This window comes from Schistocerca gregaria, chromosome 5, assembly GCF_023897955.1.
Source record: "Schistocerca gregaria isolate iqSchGreg1 chromosome 5, iqSchGreg1.2, whole genome shotgun sequence".
NCBI classification, from domain to species: domain Eukaryota; kingdom Metazoa; phylum Arthropoda; class Insecta; order Orthoptera; family Acrididae; genus Schistocerca; species Schistocerca gregaria.
In genome coordinates, this window is record NC_064924.1 from 162803733 (window position 1) to 162823582 (window position 19850).

Consider the following 19850-nt stretch of genomic DNA (forward strand, 5'->3'; position numbering starts at 1 on the left):
TGATGACAGCACAACACCCAGTCCCTGGGCGGAGAAAATTCCACGACCCAGCAGGGAATCGAACCCGGGCCCAGAGGATTAACAATCCGTCACGCTGACCATTCAGCTACCGAGGGCACACAGTAGGCTTAGATGAAAAAACTTTGAGAAACATATAGTTGTGATCATGCTATTTATACATTAGATTTTTATTTAGATATTACGACCCACTTACCGAAAAAAATGCCTTGTTCCTATCTCCTGAAGCGAGGGCTATTTTTTCTACTCTCGTAAGAAAAGCAAAAAAAAGGTGCGAAAACATGGAGCAGGAAAAGAAAAGGTTAATCCGGGTTATCTTGGTCGTCAGCGGGGTTCATTAGCTGCACTGACCATAATCGATTACTCTCAGGAGGGAAACGCAATTAAAGAGCTTTGCCGAAGGCTGAGGATTAATGAGGCCGGGAGGCGGTTCCGGCGGCTCTGGGGAGGAGGCGGCGAGGTTGGGGCGGACAGACAGTGCCCTGGGGAACGCATCAGCACGCATCATTCGTGGCAAATCCGCGTGGCCGAGTGCGACCGGCCAGCGCAACTAGAACCGTCCGGGACCAGCCCGTATCGACGCCGGGCGCCCCCTCGAAAGGGGAATTATTCCTCGATGCGCCGATGCTGCATAATTCATGAGTGCGCACCGTCCAAAAGGGCGGCCACCGAAAGGAAAACGAAAATTTCCAGAAATCGTCGAATCTCATTAGCGAAGATATTTTTTCCAAGTGTCTCCTGTCTCCGCGATCACGAACGCAAATCCATCTCAGCATCTCTCCATGCTTCACGTAAAGCCTGCGGAGGGAAACCTCGTTGAAAGCAGCTTTAATGTTACTTGCTATTCACTGTGTCGAAAGGTTATTTAAGTTTCTGTCCAGTTCAAGTCATCGTCTGTTAAGAATGTTAGTACACGTTCTGAAGCTGAGTGGTCATGAGGCATTTGGAACACAACGACCTCCGCCATACCAAACAGCAAGGGTTTAGAAAACTTCTATCATAAATAGCATAACTCGCGCTTTTCTCTGATGACGCCAGACAGGAAGAGACAATATTTCTTGACTTCCAAAACGCGTTTGATACAGAACCAAACCTCCGTTTTTTGTAACTGGTTCAAATGGCTCTGAGCACTAAGGGATTTAACACCTGAGGTCATCAATACCTTAGAACTTAGAACTACTTAAACCTAACTAACCTAATGACATCACACACATCCATGCCCGAGGCAGGATTCGAACCTGCGACCGTAGCGGTCGTGCGGTTCCAGACTGAAGCGCATAGAACCGCTCGGCCACACCAACCGGCAGGTTCATTTTAGAAAGTACGATTGTATGTGGTATTAAGCGAAATCTGTGACTTGGTTGAGAATTCCTTGGTAGGGAAAATGCAGTATGTTAACTTCGGTGAGGAGTCATAGGCAGGTGTAGAAGTATGTTATGTTAACCGGGGACCTAGAAACGACGGAGAGGCTCCGTCCCCGCCGCAGCCGCAGTGGCCCACAGCCCCACGACGACTACCGCAGCCCACTTCACCCCTCCGCCGCCCCACACCGAACCCAGGGTTATTGTGCGGTTCGGCCCCCCGATGGACCCCAACGAACGTCTCACACCAGACGAGTGTAACCCCTCCTATGTTTGCGTGGTAGAGTAATGATGGTGTACGCGTACGTGGAGAACTTGTTTGCCCAGCAATCGCCGATATAGCGTAGCTGAGGCGGAATAAGGGGAACCAGCCCGCATTCGCCGAGGCAGATGGAAAACCGCCTAAAAATCAACCACAGGCTGGCCGGCTCACCGGACCTCGACACAAATCCGCCGGGCGGATTCGTGCCGGGGACCGGCGCTCCTTCCCGCCTGGAAAGCCACGCGTTAGACCGAACGGCTAACCGGGCGGGCGATGTAGAAGTAACTTCAGGTGTGCCCCAGCAAGGTCTGTTGAAACGGTTGCCGTTCGTGTTGTGTGTACCCGACGTTGTATACAATACTGATAGCAACTTGACACTTTCGGCAGATGATCCAATTATCCATAATGAAGTAGCATCTGAAAAAAGCCGCACGAATATTCAGGTGTATCTCCATGAAATTTAAGGGTGGAGCACAGATGCCAACTTCCTTGAAATGTAAAACTTGTCACTTAACAAAACCAAAAGCGTAGTACGCCGTCATTACAATACCAGAGTCACAACTGGAATCGCTCAATTCACACAAACACCTGCGTGTAATAATTTGTAGGAGTAAGAAAAAGAGCGATAACCTAGGGTAAGTTGTTGTTACGGCGTACAGTAGTCGAGGAAGATAGAGAGAGGAGATGGCTCTGAGAAGACGTCAGCCAATCGCACGATGACGGACCGCTCTCCAGGACGACAACGCGACAACAGCGAACCCTATGTGAAGAGGACATAAGCGCAACGACCGACTGGTGACGGCCCAATTGAATAGCAGCTTCAAGATTAGGCACTTGTATAGCAGCGTTAACGCTAGTTACTTCGCTTGTACTTGTAAGTAGGCTGTTCAGGTTTTTATATTGGTAACGCCACGTAGCGCTCTGTATGAAAATCACTGACTGTGCTGTGGCTGCTTTGCATCGTTGGCATATGCTATTGTAGTGTTCGGCAGTTGGCTGTTAACAGCGCGTAGCGTTGCGCAGCTGGAGGTGAGCCGCCAGCCAGTGGTGGATGTGGGGAGAGAGATGGCGGAATTTTGAGAGCGGATGATCTGGACGTGTGTCTATCAGAGACAGTAAATTTGTAAGGCTGGATGTCATGAACTGATATGTATATATTATGACTTTTGAACAATATTAAGGTAAATACATTGTTTTTTCTCTATCAAAATCTCTCATTTGCTAACTATGCCTATCAGTAGTTAGTGCCTTCAGTAGTTAGAATCCTTTATTTAGCTGGCAGTATTGGCGCTCGCTGTATTGCAGTAGTTCGAGTAACGAAGATTTTTGTGTGGTAAGTGATTCATGAAAGGTATAGGTTATTTATTGTTAGCCAGGGCCATTATTTTGCATGGATTATTGAAAGCCGGCCGGAGCGGCCGTGCTGCTCTATGCGCTACAGTCTGAAGCCGAGCGACCATTACGGTCGCAGGTTCGAATCCTGCCTCGGGCATGGATGTGTGTGATGTCCTTAGGTTAGTTAGGTTAAATTAGTTCTAAGTTCTAGGCGAGTAATGACCTCAGAAATTAAGTCGCATAGTGCTCAGAGCCATTTGAACAATTTTTGATTATTGAAAGTCAGATTGCGTTGCGCTAAAAATATTGTGTGTCAGTTTAGTGATGATCAGCATAAGTAAAGATAGAAATGTCTGAATACGTTCAGTTTTGCTCAGCTGTTTGAAAATCAAATAACTTATGGGGTTTACCAGCACAGTAATTCATAAATTTTTCTAAGGGGACGTTTCATACTGTCTATGTAGCACAGACTTGGGAATTCTCTACGCTGAAGGAGACTGCTTATTTTGTATGTTGTCCTTTGCTTGCGACACTTAGGAATTGTCAAAGTTAAGTACTGTGATTTACTTTTTTGTAATAGAACTAATTAATACGAGTTTTTTGAGTTGTTTGTCTAGCGAACCGAGTACCCAGTTTTCTTAGACACCACAGTTGTAGTTACAGATAGTGGCAAACTTCGGTTCGTTAGTAGGATGCTAGGAAAATGCAACCAATCTACAAAGGAAATTTCTTAAAAAACACTCGTGCGACCCATTCTAGCATATTTTCGAAGTGTGCGAGACCCGTAATATAAGGACAAACAGGGCGTATAGAATGTGTACAAATAAACACGAATGGTGACAGGTTTGTTTTACCTATAGTTGGGGTCTCTGGCGTACTGATAAAACCGATCTGGCACACGCCCGAAGATAGACGCAAACTATCCCGTGATAGCCTACTTGCATTATTTCAAGAAGCAGGTTTCACTGATAAATATAGCAATATACTACAGTCCAACGCGCATCGGTCCCGTAGGTCCGGTGAAGACAAAATTGGACTGCCTCGTTTCACATCATCACCATTTATGGTACTAATAGCCCACGAAATAATGAAACTAACATCTCGTCAACATCGTGGTCATCAGAGACGCCGGCCGGGGTGGCCGAGCGGTTCTAGGCGCTACAGTCTGGAACCGCGCGACCGCTACGGTCGCAGGTTCGAATTCTGCCTCGGCCATGGATGTGTGTGATGTCCTTAGGTTAGTTAGGTTTTAGTAGTTCTAAGTTCTAGGGGACTGATGACCTCAGAAGTTAAGTCCCATAGTGCTCAGAGCCATTTGAACCATTCATCAGAGAAGCAGACCCGGCTCCGTATGACAAATGTACGAGAGGCATCCGGCTATTGACTTTTTAAAAGGAACAATTTCGGAATTGTAAAGTTATTTAGGCCAGCCTCGAGAAATCTCAATTACGAGAGTTTGAAAAGTTTTTTTGACCCAAATGTGTCCTGCGTCTTCACTACTACGCCATATCGCTGGGTAACAACTTCGGAAGGAATAAGCTACAATAAAAACACAATCTGGCAATCGATAAATCAGGACAGTAGGCTCAATCTAAAAAATATATATCATTGCCACATATCCCTAAGACAGTAGTTGTATTTTGGTTGCGGAGAAGAGAAGACAGAAAACTCAACTTCAAGAAAAGACACTGGCTCAATAAAGAAGTTCCTCATCCTGCATTCCGGGTCGGGAACACATATAAATAAGGAGTTTTATTAAGTTCGACAAAAAGCCGAGAAAAGAACTGTAGCCACGCAGACGAGTCTTTAGGTCGCTGAGAGCGAAGAGAAAAGGAAGTTCTAATTAGTGAACTCATTAAAGAATAAAGGGAACTGCGTAAAATGACAGGAGGGTACTAATTGTGCTGTTCCCAATTAGGAAACGGATTACTCAAGGATTTTACATTGATGTTCGAACTGCAGGAGATGACGTTCTGCAAGGCTGTATTCCGAAAATAGGAAGCTTGATTACACAGTTCGTTCTACATTAGGGTAGTAATACAGAGACATGTCTTTCCCTAGTATACTCCGAAATTTTTTTGTCAAAAATTCGAGTATTTGATAAGCGCCAAGTCACATCGTAGTTTCAACGCTACATTTTAGCTCGCTAAAAATTAATTAGGTAACTAATTCCAACGGAGAAGCAAACGCTTCGTTGATGCTCGATCGCCTGTAACAAATCGATGACTACTGTATACTTCCTGTGGTAGTATTCCGTGTAGGTTTTCATTCTTTTGGACAGTCAATTACCAGAACCTTTTTCAGTAGTTTTCTCCTCATTGCTGCGAAAGTATTTCAGCTTAAGAAGCTAAGAAAACTGATTATCTGTTGATCTTATCACGAATGCTCATTAAATACATTGTCTTAATTCGTCGTTGCTATTTTCTACAGTTTTCTGTCATAAATATCCATCATTTTGCAGGGAGGAGATGAGCAAAAATGGTGCAAATGGCTCTGAGCACTATGGAACTTAACATATGAGGTCATCAGTACCCTAGAACTTAGAACTACTTAATCCTAACTAACCTAAGGACATCCATTTTTCGTTTAGGATGCGCGTGAGTGGTTTGTGGTTGCTGATCCAACTCCTGTGGCACACGCTATAAGAGTGAGGTTCTGCGTTATGTTGACCTTTATTTGTAACATTCCTGGAAGAGTCAACTCAAATTCTACTCCTTAAACATACATCTCGTATTATAGCCTCGAGGGTAAGCAGGGAGAAATTCCTGATTGTTGGACCATCCGCGAATCGAATAGGTAGGACGTAAAGTGTTTCTGCTACCTACGTACCTTCTGCCGTTCACTATGTAGTGACTTGCCTTTCTTTCTTTTTCTTCTAGACACTTGTACGCTACAGTGAATCAAGTTTCTTCGGAAAATAACAGTAATAACAATAATAACAATCCTTGTGCTATATTCGTGAAGAGGTGAAATTAAGATATAACAAGAGATCGTGATGAGAGTATCATTTACTTGTCCATACAGTCATGTGGGTATCGCAGTGAAGTCATATCAGACTACGTCTGTTCTGAATAATACAGATTGTATTTGCGATACGTGTGTCATTGTATTTGCTCATATTATAAACTAAAGTCCACCGCTGCAGTTTTCTCTCTGTATATTATGGCTAATTCAGGAACTACAATAGGGATATTGATGCGATTTTCAGTAATAGATAGAATGATTCACGAGGAAGGTTTATAATTTATAACTGCTACGTAATGATGAGTGTGTTATACATGTATCATTATCTGTTCCATATTTAACTGCCGTACAGAGAGACATCTCGTGGCAATGGTGGAACCTACAAGCTGGTCAGCTATGGAGGGTGCGGTACCAGGCGGGAAAAGTAAAAAGTAAACACTCGCCACAACTCCTGGGCTTGACCAGAGTCTATGACGGGGCTGGTGTTCTAACACAAGCAGGTAACACAACGTGTTCGGTTAGAGGCTGGCCATCCTCTGTAATAAAAAATACTGAGTGAAGAACTGATGACGAAGATACAGATAAACAGAAGGAAAAAAGCGGTAAAGCTCATACCTGGAAAAAGGATCGAGTCGCGGTCGGACCACGGTTTTTCTGCGTGGCTTTTAACCCTAACATTGACCTCTCAACCATGAGGACATACGCCAACGCCCATTGAGTTGCGGCGGCTGTTTACTTTATTGCTTTTGCCGCCAGATACCGCCTCCTCTGTAGCTGGCCAGCTCGTAGATCCCACCGTTGCCACGAGATGTCTCTCTGTGCGCCAGTTAAATAAGGACGTGGTTCTGATTCCACATTGAGCTGTAGATCCCATTTCCCTGGTTGGTTAAGTGGCGTCCAATTGAAAGACTTGCATCAGGCCACTGAGCCACGCGAAATCATTATTACCAGAAAAGATACATATCTAGACTGATTCACAAGAAAGATCTCTTCACGTGATTTACTAGTGAGCCCGACAATGTTTCGCAACTGCTAAATATGTATGGGAATTGGATGCACGTTCTAATCTCAGCCTTTTCCTATCTCTCTGTCCATCTCCTCGCCCCACTCACTATCCATCCCCTCCTCCTCCCTCCTTTCTCTGTCAATCACCTCTTCCTCTCCCCTTTCTCTCTCTTCTTCCTCTCTCTGTTGTTCTCCCCCTCCTTCCTCTTTCATCTCTTTCTCCATCTCCTCCTTCCCATCTCTACGTTCATTTCCTCCCTCTCTCTGTCCACCTCATTTCCCTCCTCCCCCTCTCTCACCATGAGTATTGTTTGCTTTTATTACAAACGAATCCTTAACTGGGAACTGAAGTAGCTTAAAATGAATGGGTAAATCGGCTGGATCATTGGTATATGGGATGTGAGAAAGACCTGTCCAGTTGCTGGATCTGTAAAAATAAGTGTTTCAAAAACAGTTTTTCGCATGGTTTTAATCTGTTAACGGGTAGAAGTTCAATGTTTGGGGCGAGTCAGAATCTGTGGTAGTACTGTAATCATAAGCAGATAAGCCATACAGCAACTTACAGACTGCGAGGAATAAAACGAAAGAGTACCTTGTTGTGAATACTAATATTGTTTAAATTACATACAAACCGAAATGGTTCAAATGCCACAGTGGTCTTCATATAGTTGTATGGATTAGTGCAAGGCAAGTCGTTCGGCCACAAGCGCTAGGCTGGGGTGGGACACTAGCTGATGAGTGTTTATTTCAGGGCGATTCCTTTTCATACCTCACAACGAATGTGTCAGGATGATGATGATGTGCCTTTTCGAAGAAACATTATTCCTTACAACGACACAAATTGTTGGTGGGATGCCAGAGAGGAAAGAAATGAAAATAAATTGATTCGATCGCAGTACTGGCAGTATTCTAGTCTGCCGCCTTAGCCGGTTGTGCTGACGCCGCTGCTACAGAACTCTCGCTTTTGCGTGGTATTCGTCTGGGCGGTAAAACTGTACTTACAGGTCTGCGGCTTTTCTGTTGGTCGGTGCTGTTGGTAACAGTTCGCGTAATGAAGAATGATAGGCGATCACGACGAATCGTGAGTCAGATGTGTTCTGCCAATTACAGTGCTCGTTCGTAATTCTGTAAATTAAGTTATCTGTTATTTTGTTTCATGTGCAGCATTTTAAGCTACACTAATAGGTCCCAACCTAGGCACAACCTCGAAAATCGTGACGCATTCGGAAAGAACAGCCAAATATTTGTCACAACATAGACTATATGACTGAGCGATTTTCGTTGACTACCGTACACTACCATGCGATTGGCTACGACCAAGGGTAACTAACTGTAAGCGCACTTTAGTCCAGCTGCATTATAAAACTTCGAAACTCGATATCTCGAAGACTCTTAATAAGTGCATCAACTACAGCAGCATTTGTTACAGCTCAGGATACTACAAACATTCTCAAGATGAGCGAAATTAATGACCAGTCGAAAGTACACACAATGTGTAGGTCAGATCATTTTCCAGTCTTCCTGCATTGACTCAAATGTAATTCCTCCACTTTCGTAACTCTTCAACAATTGGCAGCATTGGTATGCGGCAGGTACTGGCTTGTTCCGTAGCGTCTTCTCTACAGCTCCAGTTGCCGGGAATCCTTAGCATTGAACGGTTGTGTTGTTACAGTGTAAAGTATGGAACCCTGCGCAGATGGTCCGTCAGTGCGATTTAATCAACGTGGAGTCATTGAATTCTTGACAGCAGAAGGTGTTACTTCAAAGGAGATTCATCAGAGAATGAAAGCAGCTTATGGCGACTGTGTTGATGTGAGTACTGCGCGTTGTTAGGGAAGTAAGTTTAAAGATGTTGAGGCGGGAACATCTGAGGTGCATGACAAAGAGTTGGATGTTCGGTGACAGCAATCACCGAGTTTCACAAGCAAAATGTCGACAGATTGATTCAGGACAATCGTCGTATCACTTAGAGAAATTGCAAGCACAATCGGCATTTCACAAGAACGTGGGGGTCACATTACTGATTTGCTTGGTTATCGGAAGATCTCTGTATAATGGGTACCCCGGATGCTGACTCCTGAAATGAAAGCGCACAGACTTGAAATTTGCCAGGAACTCTTCTCGCGTTACGAGAATGAAGGTGACGCCTTTCTCGATTCAATCGTAGGACATCATTATGTTTCTGATCAAGACGTTGAGAGAACTGTGCGTTTTTGCGCAACCACAGTGTAGACTTCTTCCGTAACGGCTTCAGAAAAGTTGTTCATCGATAGCAGAAATGGAGCCAACTGGCTGGTGATTATGTGGAAAAGTGAATATTGGATATTAAAGATCACATTCTAAGGATTATTGCTGCGTCTGATTTATTAAAATACACTACTGGCCATTAAAATTGCTACACCACGAAGATGGCGTGCTACAGACGCGAAATTTAACCGACAGGAAGCTGATGCTGTGATATGCAAATGATTAGCTTTTCAGAGCATTCACACAAGGTTGGCGCCGGTGGCGACACCTACAACATGCTGACATGAGGAAAGTTTCCAACCGATTTCTCATACACAACAGCAGTTGACCGGCGTTGCCTGGTGAAACGTTGTTGTGATGCCTCGTATGAAGAGGAGAAATGCGTAACATCACACACAGGAGCGCCTGCGATGGTGTACTAAACGACGAACCTGGGTGCAACGAATGGCAAAACGTCATTTTTTCGGATGAACCCAGGTTCTGTTTACAGCATCATGATGATCGCATCCGTGTTTGGCGACATCGCGATGAACATACGTTGGAAGCGTGTTTTCATCGTCGCCATACTGGCGTTATGACCCCGCCTGATGGTATGGGGTGCCATTGGTCTCGGTCACCTCTTGTTCGCACTGACGGCACTTTGAACAGTGGACGTTACATTTCAGATGTGTTACGACCCGTGGCTCTACCCTTCATTCGATCCCAGCGAAACCCTATATTTCAGCAGGGTAATGCACGACCGCAGTTGCAGGTCCTGTACGGGCCTTTCTGGATACAGAAAATGTTCGACTGTTGCCCTGGCCAGCACATTCTCCAGATCTCTCACCAATTGAAAACGTCTGGTCAATGGTGGGGGGCAACTGGCTCGTCACAATACGCCAGTCACTACTCTCGATGAACTGTGGTATCGTGTTGAAGCTGCATGGGCGGCTGTACCTGTACACACCATCCAAGCTCTGTTTGACTCAATGCCCAGGCGTATCAAGGGCATTGTTAGGGCCAGAGGTGGTTGTTCTGGGTACTGATTTCTCAGGATCTATGCACCCAAATTGCGTGAAAATTTAATCACATGTCAGTTCTAGTATAATATATTTGTCCAATGAATATCCGTTTATCATCTGCATTTCTTCTTGGTGTTGCAATTTTAATGGCCAGTAGTGTATTTCCATCCAAATACAATTAACGAAGATGGAGGGGTTACTTTTTATTGAACCCTCGTAAAACAACTTCGTAACGATGTGACATCCACGCAGACAATTACAATGTCTGTGTAGGGCGTCAGAGAGAAACATGCGTTAATTAAATGGTTCAAATGGCTCTGAGCACTATGGGACTCAACATCTGATGTCATCAGTCACCTAGAACTTACAATTACTTAAACCTAACTAACCTAAGGACATTACACACATCCATGCCCGAGGCAGGATTCGAGCTTGCGACCGTAGCGGTCACGCGGTTCCAAACTTAAGCGCCTAGAACCGCGCGCCCACACCGGCCGGCCATGCGTTAATTGCTGGGATGTTTAGATGCCGTGTAGCCACACCGCAAGATTCAACTAACGGTACTTCCGTTAATGACGATGTTTACCTGTCAGAAGGAAGCAGTAAGTTCTGTTTCCGAGGAAATTTTCACACCGTTCGCATCCCTGTCCCGTGATGCCCGCAAACGCATAAAAAGAGAAGCAGGTAGCTATTACAGAAAGAGTGTTCGCACAGACCAACGGAAAAAAGCCGACGCCGCATTGGAAAGTGAAGGTCGTATAATTTTCGCTTACGGGGGCGTATTACTGGGAAACATTTGGAGCCGACTCGATAATGGCCACCCGCGTGGGGCCGCAATATAATGCCGCATCGACGCTAATTTGCTGCCTCGCAAAACGCGACTGCCGGGCGCGCGTTAATAATTCCGAGTTAATGCAACTGTCCATTAAGTATTGACGGGAGCGGCATCCGTACCTGGTGCGCCGTGGTGCACGGCGAGGAAAACGAGGCTGGAGGTAGAGCAGATGTGGCGAGGTGAGAGTGGTGACATATTACATCGCTGCGACGCCTGGTGACGACGCTAAAGCCGTCGCAGTGCGGCGCTCGCGACGCCCTCCAGCCCTGGAGAAGTTATTTCAGACCGGTTAAGCGCGGCTGCCTCGGGCACAACAGCGCCCCCTGTAGCACTTGAGACCCTCTGGGAGAGGCTCACGCAGGAACGTCCGCTGGGAAAAATCGCCTGCTCCACTGCGGGTGCAGAAATTGGGCAGTTCAAGGGAGCGGCTTCATGCGAAGCACGTCTTCATGCGTAATTCGCTGGCAATACAGTGCGTGGCGAACTGTACTTCTTACCTACAGTACCAACATTTTCCACTACACCTGTACCGTAGAGAGTGGGGCAAAATGTGTAATCATATTTTAATCCTCAGCAACAGAGGGAACACCACCATTTATAAACATTATAATATCTTTTCCTTGGCCAATTTCTGCTGCAAAAAAATGCGTAATTTGTTGTGGGACATTGTGAAAAATTCCCGCTTCAGCCGTTACACACTACTGGCCATCAAAATTGCTACACCAAGAAGAAATGCAGATGATAAACGGGTATTCATTGGACAAATATATTATACTAGAACTGACTCACGCAATTTGGGTGCATAGATCCTGAGAAGTCAGTACCCAGAACAACCTCTGGCCGTAATAACGGCCTTGATACGCCTGCGCATTGAGTCAAACAGAGCTTGGATGGCGGGTACAGGTACAGCTGACCATGCAACTTCAACACGATACCACAGTTCATCAACAGCAGTGAGTGGCGTATTGTGACGAGCCAGTTGCTCGGCCACCATTGACCAGACGTTTTCAATTGGTGAGAGATCTGGAGAGTGTGCTGGTCAGGGTAGCAGTCGAACATTGTCTGTATCCATAAAGGCCCGTACAGGTCCTGCAACGTGCGGTCGTGCATTATCCTGCTGAAATGTAGGGTTTCGCAGGGATCGAATCAAGAGTAGAGCAACGAGTCGTAACACATCTTAAATGTAGCGTCCACTGTTCAAAGTGCCGTCAATGCGAACAAGAGGTGACCGAGACGTGTAACCAATGGCTCCCCATACCATCAGGCCGGGTCATAACGCCAGTATGGCGATGACGAATGCACGCTTCCAATGTGCGTTCATCGCAATGTCTCCAAACACGGATGCGACCATCATGATGCTGTAAACAGAACCTGGATTCATCCGAAAAAATGACGTTTTGCCATTCGTGCACCCAGGTTCGTCGTTTAGTACACCATCGCAGGCGCTCCTGTCTGTGATGTTACGCATTTCTCCTCTTCATACGAGGCATCACAACAACGTTTCACCAGGCAACGCCGGTCAACTGCTGTTGTGTATGAGAAATCGGTTGGAAACTTTCCTCATGTCAGCATGTTGTAGGTGTCGCCACCGGCGCCAACCTTGTGTGAATGCTCTGAAAAGCTAATCATTTGCATATCACAGCATCAGCTTCCTGTCGGTTAAATTTCGCGTCTGTAGCACGTCATCTTCGTGGTGTAGCAATTTTAATGGCCAGTAGTGTATTTTAATAAATCAGACGCAGTAATAATCCTTAGAATGTGATCTTTAATTACCAATATTCACTTTTCCACATAATCACCAGCCAGATGGCTCCATTTCTGCTAACGATGAACAACTTTTCTGAAGCCGTTACGGAAGAAGTCTACACTGTGTTTGCGCGAAAACGCACAGTTCTCTCAACGTCTTGATCAGAAACATAATGATGTCCTACGATTGAATCGAGAAAGGCGTCACCTTCATTCTCGTAACGCGAGAGGAGTTCCTGGCAAATTTCAAGTCTGTGCGCTTTCATTTCAGGAGTCAGCATCCGGGGTTTCATCCGAAAAGATAACGTTTTGCTATTCGTGCACCCAGGTTCTTCGTTGAGTACACCATCGCAGGCGCTCCTGTCGTGATGCAGCGTCAAGGGTAACCGCACCCATGGTCTCCGAGCTGATAGTCCGTGGTCCATGGCTTTTCTCGTTCTATATCTATGATGTTGCGCATGAGATTTACTCTTATACCTATCATCATTCCATAAACACGAATAAACTTGTCGGAAGGCCTGTGTTTGAAGTTGCGCCATGCAACACTGTACTATGAGTCCACTCCCTTACAATCGCGTCAACTCGCTTGGCGGTCTCACCACAGGAAATATGCCACTGTATTAGTCTGAGCTATGAAGCGGGCTGCTATGAACAGCTCCTCGCAGATTTACATGGTTTCCGAGTCAAGGTGCAACTTGTGACTTCACGCAAGAAAAGTTTTGTAGTGGGATAACGTCACCTTACGCGTTCAAACAAAATATAACGTGTCTTGTGTATAGTAACAGAATACTTGGTCTGAATTTATTTGTTTTATTTACATACCACTCCGGTCATCGCTTGTTAACAGTCTATTTAGGATTTTGAGAAAAAAAAAACCTCCAGAAAATTGGAAAGTGCATTGCAGAGGCAATAACACTCGACGCGCTGCACTATAATGGAATATCGATTCCATCTTAAGACGAACGTCCTCCAAATGCTCACCATGATTATTCAATACTTGATGATTACTCCCTGCTTTGGCTTATTTTTCGTCGACTATCAGGGTCGGGTGTTGACTGAGGAGACCAGAATAGGGAGCAGGAAGAGGAAAACGCACACAAGAAGACACGTACAGAGGATATTAAAGGAGATAGCTCACATGATATACAATATGCCTTCAACAGATTTCGCCTTTCTATATTTCAAGATAGATTGCGGTTTCTGTCTAAAGCTGCACGCTATTTTCTAATCTGAACTCATCTTTATTCCAGAGTTCTTCACAAAACCAATAACTTATCTTTATTCCAGAGTTCTTGCGAAAACCAATCACAGATGAAACGAACGCTCTTTTTAGATCCTCTACCTGCATGAATTCATCTGCAGGCTTTTGCTCTCCTTTTTCACACCGCGCTTGATTATAACTAGGTGCACAACTGAAATACCTTTTCATTTGAAGGAAAGAAAGTAGGCATGAGAGCCTGTAAAACTATAGTTCTCCAAAAGTATTCCAAGATGCATTTCGTAGACCGTCAGATACGAATTTAACAAACGATTCACGTTCGTCACAATAAAGCAACTTAACAACACCCAGTCCATAAGAAAGAAAAAAACACGAATTTGCCATACAAAACATTGTGTCCCTAGGAGTTTATGTCACAAACCTTTATGCAATTAAACATCATCCGTAATACAAGTCTACTCTTATTTAATGATAATTACCCCCACATAACCGACTCCTACGCCGAGTGGTCTCGCGACTGAATGCCATGCTGAGGTATAATGCTCTCTTGGCAATTGCGCCGACACGAGAAATTGCTGTTTAATTTTCCTTGGCTTAGTCCACCGTACTTCAAAGTTTGGGACTTAACTGTGAACTGCTGTTTGTGCTGTGTAAATGCGCTTCGAAAAAGGAGGGCAGAATTTTGTGTTCATTCAATAAATATACATTTTATTTTTTATCTAGGCCTCAGTTTCTCTGCGCCAAAACCGGCGTGGGCGACTTCATCTTACATTCGCGAGATGAATAATACTGGATGACTTTCCAGATATCTCACTAATCCATATCCATTCCTATGGAAACAGTAGTTAGCAGTATTCTTTCCTCTCGTATGGTGCCGCGCTGGATAGCTGCGCGGTGCGCGGTCTTAGGCGCCTTGCTACGGTTCGCGCGGCGTCCCCCGTCGAAGGTTCGAGACTTCCCTCTGGTATATATATATATATATATATATATATATATATATATATATATATATATATATGTGTGTGTGTGTGTGTGTGTGTGTGTGTGTGTGTGTGTGTGTGTGTTTGTCCGTAGCGTTAAGTTAATTTAAGTTACATTAAGTAGTGTGTAAGCCTAGGGACAGATGACCTTTGCAGTTTGGTCCGCCGGCCGCGGTGGTCTCGCGGTTCTAGGCACTCAGTCCGGAACCTCGCAGGTTCGAATCCTGCCTCGGGCATGGGTGTGTGTGGTGTCCTTAGGTTAGTTAGGTTTAAGTAGTTCTAAGTTCTAGGGGACTGATGACCACAGATGTTAAGTCCCATAGTGCTCAGGGCCATTTGAACCATTTTGAACCAGTTTGAACCAGTTTGGTCCCATAGGAACTTACACACAATTTCCAGTTTTCTCCTATGGTTCCTATGAGGTTCATTTGATGCTTTGTTTGTCCACTAAATTTTTAATGTCCCACTACTGTACATAATTTCAAATGCGTCCAGTTTTTTAGCGTCAATTGGCGTCTGAAGTTCACAGAATAAAATGTTTTAGAGTCTTCTTCCACAATAACATGCGTCCATTTCAGAAAGATAGACTTTTGTGACAAAATGGAAATGCCTTGTGGCTAGGGCTCCCGTCGGGTAGACCGTTCGCCAGTTGCAAGTCTTTCGATTTGACGCGACTGCGGCGACTTGCGCGTCGATGGGGATGAAATGATGATAAGGACAACACGATACCCAGTCCTTGAGCGGAGAAAATCTCCGACCCAGCCGGGAATCGAACCCGGGCCGTCAGACATGGAATTCCGTCTCGCTGACCACCCATCTACCAGGGGCGGATTACTTTTCTGATATCGACCCCTTGTTCAGAATTATTTATTGTTGGACCCTGCTTTGGCTAACCTTTGTCTCTCACAAGACAGTGCGTAGCGAATTAAGTTACACGAGCAGGTCTAAATGTAGAGAATGAAATGCGTTCTGTAAACATAGTCCTGATGAGAAAACAACTTCATTTTTGCGGAAATGCTGCTTCGGTGGTCCTCTCTACATGTGTCAGCTACAGTCCCACTGATTGAGATTTATCTATGTTGTGCATGGAACATCTCCAACCGAGCTCGTTGCACTAACAAGTTGAAGGCATGGCGACATCTCTTGGCTACGGCAGCGTCGTGCAAACTGTTTTTCTACATCAACGAAAATAAAAGAAATTTGAGAATATAATTGGACGAATTAAAAAATATACTGAACAGGTGGCAGGACGAGAAAACACAGAGAAATGTTAACAAAATATGCACGCTTTCGGAGCCAGTAGCTCCTTCTCCTGGGAGAAGGGTTGGAGGGGAAGGAACAGGGATGAAGGAAAAAGACTGGTGAGGTTTACGAAACGAAGGGAGTCACAGAAAGTCGCCCAAAACCCTGTATCAGGGGGGGAGAGGGGCGTGATGACTAATAACGACCGACTGCTGGGGCTGCACTGGACAACATTTGAAAACCTGAGAGTTTAGAGTTGGAAGATAAGGTAATAATAAAGATAGAGATTACTGACAAAACACTGTGCACGAGTTAGTAAGTGTGAAAATGTAAGTGGTAGACATGTACGGTGGAGGGGAAGGGGAGAGGGGTGGGGAGAAAAAATAGGTCAAAAATTAAAGATACAGCAAACTGGAAGTGAGCGAAGAAAGGAATAGTTAGTTAGTTACTGAAAAGAAAGGTTGAGGCCGAGGAAATTTATTTAAATTAAAGCCAGGTGGGTGGCGAGAATCGAGGACGTGTAACGCCAGGTCCCGCTAGCGTAGTTCTCAATAGGGATGAATGGCCATAGGCTCTGTTCTGTTGCAAAGAATGTTCTACAACATGACAGTATTGACTTCGGTACTTGCTTCACGACACGTGCCATCTGGATTCTCTGCCCTGACAGTTGTTCCTAAGAACCACCCATGTGGGACCCGGCGTTACAATATGTCCTTCGTTCTCGCCACCCACCTGGCCTTAATTTACGTTAATTTCCTCCTAATCAAGATTTCTTTTCAGTAACTATCCCTTTCTTCCCACCTTTCCAGTTTTCTAAATCTTTTATTTCCTGACCTGTCAATCCCCGCCACTGCCCTCCTCCTCCCCCCCCCCCTTCCGGTCCTATGTCTACTACATATAATGCACTTAGCTATCCGCTCTTATTAACCCTTGTCCTATGTCTTGTCAGTAATCTCTTTTTTTTTGCTTATTACCTTGGCTTCCTAGTTCAAGCTCTGATATTTTCAAGTATCGTCCGGTGCAGCCCCAACAATCAGCCGTTATTTCTCATCGCGTCCGGTAAGCCTTCCCTGACCCTGTGAACTGTGCTATTTTTCCGTAACTCTCGCCACTTCCTACACCCCGCTAGCCGTTTCCCTTCGTCCCTCTTCTCTCACCTTCAGCCCTCCTGGCAGCAGAAGCAGCCAGTAGTTCCGGAAGCCTGCACATTTCCACGTCTTTGTTCAGTGTTTCCTCCTGCAGCCGCTTCCTTTTTTCATCTGTCCAGTCAGACTTCTGAGCGGTACTCACACTCGTCGTGGTCCTTGGCGGTGACGGTGAGCACCGTGTGCTGGATGTCCTCGTTCTCGTCCACCTCTGCCTCGTACAGCGCCTTGTCGAAGTAGGGCGGGTTGTCATTTTTGTCCGCGATGCCAATGCGGATGAACTTCGTCACTGCAACACACACACACATTATTAGTCACTGCAACACACACACACACATTATTAGGCACTGCAACACACACACACACACACACACACACACACACACACACACGCACATTATTAAATTGGTCGCGATTCGATTGCGTATTCAATCTCTAGTACCACATTCAAACCGTACATTGTACCGGTAAATGGAACGTTAATTCATTATAAAGCCAATAACAACCCTCAAATTTTCTCCATGTGTTTGAGTAATTTAGGAAGCTAATCCGTACGTCTACGCCAATGTTTGTTATCCAATATCGTGCGACCTGTAATTTTAACGGTGAGTGTGCCCACTTGTCATTGTATAGTAGCAGCGCCATCTCATACAGTGTATTATTTGGAAATAACATGACAAATGAAACGATAAAAGTATAGTGAGATCCGATAGTGAAAAGTGAATTATTTCTTAAAATACATCATGCTCGCCGTTGACTGTATAAAATATTTATTGTTACTATTGCAATTTCGTCCTTATGGCCATTTTCAAGTAACACTGCAAAGTTACATTCTGTCAGAATGTAAAACTATCTGACATGAGTCGATGTCAGATAGTCTTATATACTGACAGAGTGTAACTTTGCAGTGTTACTTGAAACTGGCCTTAAGGACGAAATTGCAATAGTAACAATAAATATTTTATACAGTCAACGGCAAGTATGATGTCTTTTAAGAAATATTATATGACTGTGAATGCCAACCATGAGAAGTTAATCAAAAGTGAATTAGTTATTATTTCCGTCATCCAGTGACTATTTGAAAAGTATCTCCGAGATGACTACTCTCATTTACTTATGAACACAACTGTGTTATTGATAATAATTATCAAATTATTACTCTCACGATTTTTCTGTCTCTAGTTATCTGTGCACTAGTAGAGAAAGGGAAGATTACTAGCACTACGACCAAACCTCATGCCAGTCTCCGACAACATGCAAGGCATGTTTTTAGCATACCTCATACTCAAAGAAAACCATTTCTGGAACACCAACAAGTTTCGTATTTTCAGCCAGTGGTGTCCCATAGCTCGTATATGTTTGGCAAAAAATCTTATTTAAGTAACACCTACAGCTGCTGGTGAAATAAACCTTTATTTACTACCTACCGTTTATCATCAACCGATCACCAACAGGAAATAAAAATATTTACATCAGCCTGCATTACAACATTCCTACTATGACATCTCCAAGTACACTCCTTGAGGGAAAAAAGTGAAGAAGAGGAAACGAAATTAAACTTCACGGGTTGAGAGGGTATGTGATGTTATCACAATGATTATAATATCGAGTCACATTTTAAAAAAATCAGAATGACGCTGCACTCCCTCTAGCCGGCATGTATGCACTGATGCGTTTGCGAATGGTGTTATATCCTGTTGTATAAATGGTCATTGATATCCTAAGCCGAGGAGGAGTTGAAGCTCGAGTTGGTCGTAGACCTGTTGTATCTGGAGATCTTGCTGCCCATAGGAGTATCTCAACATCCCACAGACCGTTCAGATAGGTATCATTGGCGGTCGAGCATTGTCCTGCTGAAAAATGACACGTGGTGTCAGTGTTGCCTAAATCAATACTAGCCATGACTGTGGTGTGCACATCTCTGTCCGGCACATTTTAACAGACTGCATTTTTACCGTGATGCACGGGCAGAAGCACAAGTTGATGGGGATCTGTTTTAGCTAATGATGAGGGGTGTGTGTCTAGGCTTTTTAAGTTTTGTGATGTGTCTGGACTCTGGCCTAAACTTTTAGGCTGGAGGTTTTAGTGTATTGCGGAGTGGCTGACTCCTCCCCTTTTTTCCTTGCGGTCAGCCAGCCACTTCCATCTGCTACATTGTTTTAGCTCCCTCTAACATTTTCTTCCTGTGTTGTCCATGTTTTACTGCCGACGCTCTGCTTCACCCAACGCTTTGGTATGGGTGAGTACATGTTTTTCAACGATTGTTACCCATGTTTTCTGTTTCGTTTTATATTCCTGTTCCGGGATTTTTCTTGACACCCGTCTCACTATGTTACTGAATGGGCGCTGAAGACCTTGCTGTCGTGCGCCCAAAACCCCTCTACTACTACTACTACTACTACTACTACTGAAGCACACCCGAATGCTGCACACACCTTAACACCACTAACAACGTCGCTGTGACTCTCCAAAATATTGGAAGACTGGGAT

General features: G+C 44.7%; 1 protein-coding gene across 1 annotated transcript in view; it reads right to left on the bottom strand.

The window, feature by feature from the left end:
- The window catches only part of LOC126271950 (neural-cadherin), a 1775154-nt gene that overhangs the window by 208109 nt on the left and 1547195 nt on the right, over nt 1–19850 (bottom strand). The window contains exon 15 of the mRNA XM_049974381.1: nt 17506–17649. Coding sequence (XP_049830338.1) covers nt 17506–17649 — 144 coding nt within the window. The remainder of the gene's footprint in view (nt 1–17505; nt 17650–19850) is intronic.